Consider the following 7,893-nt stretch of genomic DNA (forward strand, 5'->3'; position numbering starts at 1 on the left):
TTTTTATTGTTTAATTCATACACATTCTTTCCTATTTTAAGTCTTGTGTTTACCTTGTTGTTACCTTGTGTTTAAAGCTATGTTTTATCTGTTTTGAATTGTTTTGTGTCTCTTTTTGATGTCTTTTTTGTCACTTTTGTGTTTATTTTACATGTGCTTCTAGTCATTTTGCCTTTTGGTGGCTGCCTACATGAAATATTTTGTGTATCTGGACATTTTGTGCGTTTGTATCTCATTATGTTTCACTGTCATTTTGTTGTTTGCAGTTTTCTGTACAGTCATTTTGTGGCTCTGTTAAGCAATTTTGCGTTTGTGTTTGTGTCTATTTGGCCAAAGGTTACATGACCGCCTGGTCTTGTATCCCGTGGGACCTCCATGCCCTGGGTTATAAACTTTTAAACTACAAAGTCTGATTGACGAAACAAGTTGTGGCACTAGGCACAGACTTCAACTTGCTTTTGTGAAAAAGTTTTATTTCTGTCACATCAGTGCTGTGTGGACCCTTGTGTTGTGTCCGTGCTGCCAACAGGAGACGTTTCACTCTGAGCAGCCTCTGAAGTGGAGTTGGCAGGCTGTGCTTCTGCAGCCTTGTTCTTTCCTTTTTGTGACAGTTCCTTTGCTGAAGGCGGTCGGAGGATGCACACGGCTGCTTGGCCATCACGTATCACTTTTGGCCTTGAGACAAATCCCACCATTACTTCCATTTGTTCCACGATTTGCTCCAGAGTGGCATCCTGTGGAAAGAAAACACAAAGATGTTTCTGCATAAAAAGCTTTTAAGGAAGAAAAAAATATATATATACATATACATATATGTATATACATTTGTTATGTTATATTAGTCACAATTCAGACCCTTACTGAATAAAAGAATAATCAAGGAATTCGCTCAGGTTTATAGGCGTTCTTCCTCACCAGGTTAACTGCAGATTCACGACGTACTGCCCGCAGAGTGATCTTCACATGGTGTTTCTTTTCCAGCCAGCTCTCCACCTGCTTCAGCTTTGTGGTGAGGTCATGAGACGCTATGCCAACTGAAAAGCTGAGCTCCTTCACCTGCACAGGAACTGGGGCAGAAAAAACAACTAGTTTTGTCAACCTGTCACCCCAAAAGTGCTTTTCTAAAGTCTATGACAATTTCAAGCAAAGGGCATGACTTTGGTGTAATGTAACTCTTTATTTATTGAACCGTCCTTAAACTGACCTAGGTAATGCCTCTTTTCTCATTTCTCAGTTTGTACATCCCCAGTTCCTTTCCTCACATCCTCTCCTGGAGCCTTATTTCCCCAGCGAGGACAAAGAAGGAATGCAAGGAGAGAGAACTGGCTGTGTGCCATGCCTCGTTAATATGTTCAAGGTGAAAACACTTCTGCAAAGGATACACCTGAGCATCCTCAATTATAGCTCCTCTGCCTTACCTCCCCTGTCCTCTGTCCTTCATATACATTTTAGGAACTGAGACATCCTTCAGCATAATGTCTGGGTTGAAGGCAGTAGGATAGAGAGGAATGAGAAAAGCATCTGGTAACCATCTACCTGCTTTCGCTTTCTTCTTCTCCCGCATTTTTAGTTGTTCCTCGTGGATCTGTTTGCCGCTCATCAGCTGGTAGACTGGTGGGTCTTTGTGCTCACTGAGTAGCACTAACTTGAGACCCTCCTCATCCATCATTCTGATGACATCTGCACGGTGCATGACGCCCAGGTTCTCACCAGCTGCACTTATCACCTGTATCTGACGCTCAGGGATCTTACGGCCGATGCTGCTGATCGAGGCATTTGCTCGGGGATCTTGCTTTTTCTTCTTTGGCGTTGCTGGAGTTTGTTCTGTATTGTGTACTTCAGTGGAGAAAGCAGACTGTCTCCAAGAGGCAGCGATGATATTACATCTTTTGCTGCATATTGTAAATCTTAAGGCTGGTGGCGTATACACGGGACTCCCACCACACACCGTTCTCACTGCATGGCTTAGCACCCATCTTACACAGCCTGCAGACATATCCTAAACCTTAAGAAAAAAATGATGAGATTATTCGACAGTGCATTCACAATTTAAGAACTAATATCACAAAGCTCAACATCAAACACAATTTAAACATCAATAATTGTCTTTCAAGCGAAAAAAAACTGTTTAATTATCCAGTTTTCATAATCGAGCCAGCCTCCATTCGAAAATAGTCGAATTTAATTTTCTTTGCTTGTTTTACTTTTACTTGTTACTGAACAAACCACACAAGTTACGAGTAGAAACACTTTCGGGGTCCCATCTGTCATTCGGGATACATCAGCTTTGTTTCATCGCTTGACTTTGGGCATTTTACACTGGGACAATGGATAGTCTGGCAAACTGAAATGCGATGGTAGCTAGAAAACCTTGATTATTTGCGAAGTATATAAGAGTGGATGTCTTTTAATGAGTGTGAAATTAGCACATAAGTGTCTGGTGTGTTACAGTTCACAGAGAAAAGGAATGCACTTCGGGTTGGTTGTCATTAAGTGTCCTAGACAGAGCAGTTTGTCTGTGGAGCCAGCGGGTTACAAACATCAATGCATGCATTAATTAGAGAAGCGCAAGAATCCAGACAGAAACTAAACCTCCCCGTTTTATCTCCTGCAATGCGTTTTTGCTACTCACTCGTGTCAGTGCCGTTTATTATTGCTCTCCGCATCAGGGTGACTACTGTAACTCCTTCCGCCATGCACTTCTTCGTTTACTTTGTCTCAAATAACTCCTATACTGCCCTCGTGAGGAAAACCTAGGACACTACACTCACTGGACAAATCCTTGCTAACACCGATGTTTCTATTTCTTTTGTTTTTGTAATGTCTAATAGCTTTGCTTATGTTGGTAAATGCACTGTAGTGAACTGGATTTATGAGGCTGTTGCACCTTCTCCCTTTTTGACAGATTACAGGGGGGAAAGTCACAACATTAACAACAGTTTAAATTCCTACAATCACCTTTTGGCAAATACTTTTTTGGCAGCTGATCATTTTCCATGATGTGACTCTCCCGTTCCACTGCATCCTAAAGGTGCTCTATTGGAATGAAATCTGGTGGTTATGGAGGCCATCTGAGTACAGTGAACCCTCAGTCATGTTCAAGAAACCATTGTGAGAATACTGAAACCTTGCAATATGCTGGAAGCAGTCATTAGAAGATGGTTACAGTGTGGTCACAAAGAGATGGACATGGTTAGCAACAATACCCAAGGTCGGCTGTGGTGTTTAAAGAATGCTTGATTGGTACTAAGGGCCCTTTAGTGTGCCAAGAAAATGTTCCCCACACACTACACGACCGGCTGCTGTAGCCTGTCTGTTTTCGGTGTGATGTGTTGTATGTTCAAAGATGCTCTTCTGCTGCAACCAGTGGTTATTTCAGTTACTGCTGCCTTCCTATCAAATCAAAGTGATTTTTATTTTCTTCTGCAAATTAGTAAATCTAAATATAGTTTTAATTGAATATGAGAAAATATTTTTGTGACGTTATGTGCTAAGTTGAAGGCATTGTATAAGTTTTTGTTGTTCAAATTTAGATTATGAGGAAATGATTAAGATGTAAACCTAAGAGGGTAGGGCTAAATAAGTATATACTTCTGCCTACAACTTTTCAAACAACTGCATGGAATTATATTATGAAATGTTGGTGAACGTATATGTTTGAAATAAAAATGAACTGAACTGAGCTCTGTTAGAAATCCTAGCAGATCAACAGTTTCTGGAATAATCTGACCAGCCTGTCTGGGACCAACAGCCATGCCATGTTTGAAGTCACTTAAATCACCTTTGTTTCCCAATCTGATGCTCAGTTCGATTCAGTGTTAGACTTTCTGCCACCATCTAGAGGCTGACTAAAGTGTGCAACCAGTCTAAGGAGTGTGATTATAATTTTTGTGAATTTATATGTGACTTGACAGTAACAGATGTAGGCCTGTGTGATGCACTCATGCAGTCTATGGATGCAGTTTGCTAATAAAGCTTGCCAGTTTTAGAACTCAAACATGGACCACATTAAAAAAAATTGCCCTTGCTTTCAGGTAAAATCAATCCAAATTTACTTAAAACTGCTTTTTTTTTTTAAAAAAAAAATTGCCAACAGGGGACGAGTCCTGTGGTTATAAAAGACTAAAGAGAAAATGGCCTTTGGCTCATTTTCTTTGTGATAAGAGTAAACACCTTTGCTGATAAGCTTATAGGCTCAAATACTAGTTTTACTGATTAAAACATGGTGTTCATTTTATTATTGGTCCTCATTATTGATAGAGAGGCGGTTACAAATACAAATTTTTATTTGTCACTTACACAGTACAACATATAGTGAAATGCTTCTGTCCTGAACTGCAGGCAGGCTGCGCCTCTCCAGGGCTGGTTTTTAGCATGGTGGGAATTGAACAGGTGTGTATCTTACCACTACACTGTCCAGCTGCTATAAAGTAAGTGGTTCCACTGGGGCTTGAACCCAGGACCTTCTGCGTGTAAAGCAGACATGATAACCGCTACACTATGGAACCAGAAGAATGCAGCTTCCCTTCGTCGCTCATCCGCATTCTACTGTGCATGCATGGAATAATATGTCTTTTATTTAGTGTAATAACATTTTCATATCTGTCCATGTGAGTGTTTGCAAGAGTCTTCTAGCTTATATTTGCTCTTTTCAGTCATTTTGATGTTTATCTATTAATGCAAGAAAAAGCGTTGCTTTGTAGCTGCTGATAAACGCTCCTCTGTGTGTGGCATAGAGGGGGATTTGGCTAAACATTGACTACATGTGTGCTGTTTTGTGCTGGACAGGAAGTGTTCGGTGTGCTTCCAAGAGCTTATGTGCTCAACAGGTACATACTTTGCCTGTTATTTGTTTATGTGTCACTGTTGGTATACGAAGAGTTGCGTGCCACACTATTTGTTGACTGGAAAAAGTCACTCCGTGGACTGTTAATACCACGTTACACTAACCTGACTGGAGACAGTGCACAGATAATGTGAGGTTTTCATCATCCAGTCTAATACTGAGACCCTGAGGCTTTTAGTGAGCGTGGGAACTGAAACATAAACTCATAAATCTAAAAGTTAACATGTTTATTTCAGACAGCACAGGCAACTGGTAAGCAAAGAAAATGCAAACTAATTCCAGCTCAACAACTCCGCTTAACCACAACAGCATGCAAATATTGCTACCAAGAAAAAACAAAATACAAAATGTAAATGATTTTGTGTATATAAGATAGTACTATAAATACATCAGCAGCAAGAGCTTATCAGCAAGCAGCCCCTATGGGCCCCTTTTTTAGAAGTAAGCAGAAATGGAAATAACTGGCATCCATGTGGGAATTGCCAGACAGTCAAATTCCCAGTCACACTGACTACAATAACAGCAGTAACTTCAAATGTTGAGAAAGAGAGGTTCAAAATTAAATTCAATGGAATACCTTCGGGTTATTTGTGCAAATATGAAATGTGTGCCTTTTTTGGAAAGCCAACAAAATTCCGACAATGTTTTTCCAAGAAATTCTTTCATTCTCAGGATGCTTTAAATACTGTTTGGCAGATGTGTGCCTTACAAGAGTCATCTTCTAACTTCTAAGGCTGTATAACATGAGTGTTGGGCTCTTAGTCACATCACTGAGGGTCGTTATTGCTCCATCCACTGCCGGTTCAGATAGAGGGGGAGGAGGTGGAGGTGGTCAACAAGTACAAGTACCTCGGGCTGTGGGTGGACAATAAACTGGACTGGTCATGCAACACAGAGCACCTGTATAAAAAAGCTCAAAGCCGACTGTACTTCCTCAGGAGGCTGAGGTCTTTTAACATCTGCAGGAAGCTCCTGAGGATGTTTTACCAGTCAGTGGTTGCTGGAGTACTTTTTATGCTGTGGTGTGCTGGGGGAGCAGCACAGCAAAGAAGGACTCATCCAGGCTGGAGAAACTGATCAGGAAGGCTGGCTCTGTGGTCGGCATGAAGCTGGACACTCTGGTGACAGTGGCAGAGAAAAGGACACTAAAAAAACTGCTGGACATTATGAACAATGCTGGGCATCCTCTGCACACGGCCATTAACAATCAGAAGAGTCTGTTCAGTGACAGGTTGCTTCTCCCCAAGACAAGAACTAACAGACTTAAAAACTCCTTTGTCCCACACGCCATCAAACTGTTTAACTCCTCTCTGGAGGGGAGAGGGAGGGGAGACAGGAGGACAAAGGAGGAGGGAACAACTAAGCTGTAGTGCCTCTTCACTTCACTGTGCAATACCTTTCGTGCAATACTTTTTGTTAATAGTCAATGGTGCAATAGACCTCAATACTTGAAATGTGCAATTCACTTGTATTTTTATTTTTATTCCTATTTATTCTATTTATCCCCTTCGTATATTTTATTTATATATGTCTCTGTATTTATGTGTGTGTGTGTGTGTGTGTATATATATATATATAATATTCTGTAACTCTGTAACTTTTGTTGGTGCTGTGCTTTTGGAAACCGAATTTCCCAGAGGAACCCACCCGAGGGATTAATAAAGTTTTATCTTATCTTATCTTATCTTATCTTATCTTATCTTATCTTATCTTATCTTATCTTATCTTATTAACAGCACAGATTTCTTCTATCTTCCACTGATGCTGTTGAAGTGGTTTTCTACCCTCCCCCGATCTATACCTCCATCACAGTTTCATCATGGAAGTCTACAGAGTGAAATCTTATGTACACTGTGACTTTATAACTGATGGGTAGTTGATTAATGATGTCACATTAGGAAGCTGTTACATTTCAAGACAAGTTGCAGCCAACCCCAATTTGAGGTGCCACCGCAAACGATCTCCACACTTTGTTAAAGAATATAGTTGATCTTCTGATTTTTAAATGGCACGGCCAATAAAATGCTACAAATCTGAGCACATTTTCCCTTGGTCATTATGAGATAGCCGTCACAATTCATCCAGCTGTTTCTGTCAGCAGTCACATCATCATCATTATGCCCGTACCGTAACATTACGGCAAAATTTATATGCACCACAAATGAAGATGATGCAATACATACATACATGTATACATATGCAGGTGCAGTATATTTTGGATCATGGACTATTACTTTCCTGCTGTATACTTTTCTTATCATCCTAGGGCGAGTTAATCTTCGTTTTTCTTTTCAAAACTAGACAGATGCTTTCTAATCAGTGATTTGTACCTCACTGTAAAATCACAGTATGTACATTCATGAAGGTGTCTGTAGATTATAGTTAGCTATAGATTATAGATTATAGATTATAGTTTATAGATTATAGATTATAGTTTATTGTCATAGTTAGAGTAATTATAATCCTGAAATTTTGACTTTCTCTCTGATAGGTTTGTTGTGGTTTTTCAGCCTAATGATGGTCTTTAAAAAAAAAAGTTTAATAGTTAAAAATCAGCTCCAGATATTTTAACTGCTTCATTTGTAATGAAATAACAAGGAAACTGAGCTCGCGTGGCCATAAAACCACTTGTTACTTTTGAGCCGCACTGAAAATAAGAGGAAATATATAAAAATGGCTGTAATTCATTAACAGTTAATGAAATACTGTTAGGATGCCTGGGTCGTTGACCCAGGGGTTTTGAGTTTATTATATTATTTATACTTTCTAGTCTTTGGTTTCTTTGAGTTCTGTCTTATAGTTTATGTCTCTGTCTTCTCTAGCTGCTCTGTCTCCCCTGTCAGCTGTATCCCCTTGTCTAGTTCGCGTCTCTGTGTGTCCTTAGTGGCTATATCCCCGTGTCCAGTCAGTGTCTGTGTCTGCCCTGGTCCCACGTCTCTGTTCCCTCTGTTGCAGTGCGTGCGAGTCTGTGTCTTTGTTCAGTTTGTGTTATGTGTTTCCTGTTTTACTTTGAAAGTCCATGTCTGATGTTAATGTGTTTGGTTTTG

At 40.1% G+C, this 7,893-nt stretch overlaps 1 protein-coding gene and 1 non-coding gene across 2 annotated transcripts; both read right to left on the minus strand.

The window, feature by feature from the left end:
* Nucleotides 1-452: 452 nt before the first annotated feature.
* mtif3 (mitochondrial translational initiation factor 3) lies at nucleotides 453-2,735 on the minus strand. The gene is made up of 4 exons (XM_040017552.1): nucleotides 2,633-2,735; nucleotides 1,537-2,005; nucleotides 916-1,067; nucleotides 453-734 (listed from the first exon to the last, which is right to left on the minus strand). Exons 2-4 carry the CDS (start codon nucleotides 1,994-1,996, stop codon nucleotides 486-488), a joined length of 861 nt encoding a protein of 286 aa, XP_039873486.1. The 5' UTR covers nucleotides 1,997-2,005; nucleotides 2,633-2,735; the 3' UTR covers nucleotides 453-485.
* Nucleotides 2,736-4,435: 1,700 nt separating this feature from the next.
* trnav-uac lies at nucleotides 4,436-4,508 on the minus strand. The gene has a single exon. It is a non-coding gene; the product is annotated as a tRNA-Val (tRNA).
* Between the last annotated feature and the right edge of the window lie 3,385 nt (nucleotides 4,509-7,893).

Source organism: Simochromis diagramma, unplaced genomic scaffold, assembly GCF_900408965.1.
Source record: "Simochromis diagramma unplaced genomic scaffold, fSimDia1.1 OVJJ01000802.1, whole genome shotgun sequence".
Taxonomy (NCBI): Eukaryota; Metazoa; Chordata; class Actinopteri; order Cichliformes; family Cichlidae; genus Simochromis; species Simochromis diagramma.

Coding starts and splice junctions, on each gene's coding strand:
- mtif3 (XM_040017552.1), bottom strand. CDS start 1,996: ATGTCTGCAGGCTGTGTAAGATGGGTGCTAAGCCATGCAGTGAGAACG. Junction 1,068..1,536: donor GAAGAAGAAAGCGAAAGCAG/GTAGATGGTTAC, acceptor TTTCTGCCCCAG/TTCCTGTGCAGGTGAAGGAG. Junction 735..915: donor GTGAATCTGCAGTTAACCTG/GTGAGGAAGAAC, acceptor TTCTTTCCACAG/GATGCCACTCTGGAGCAAAT.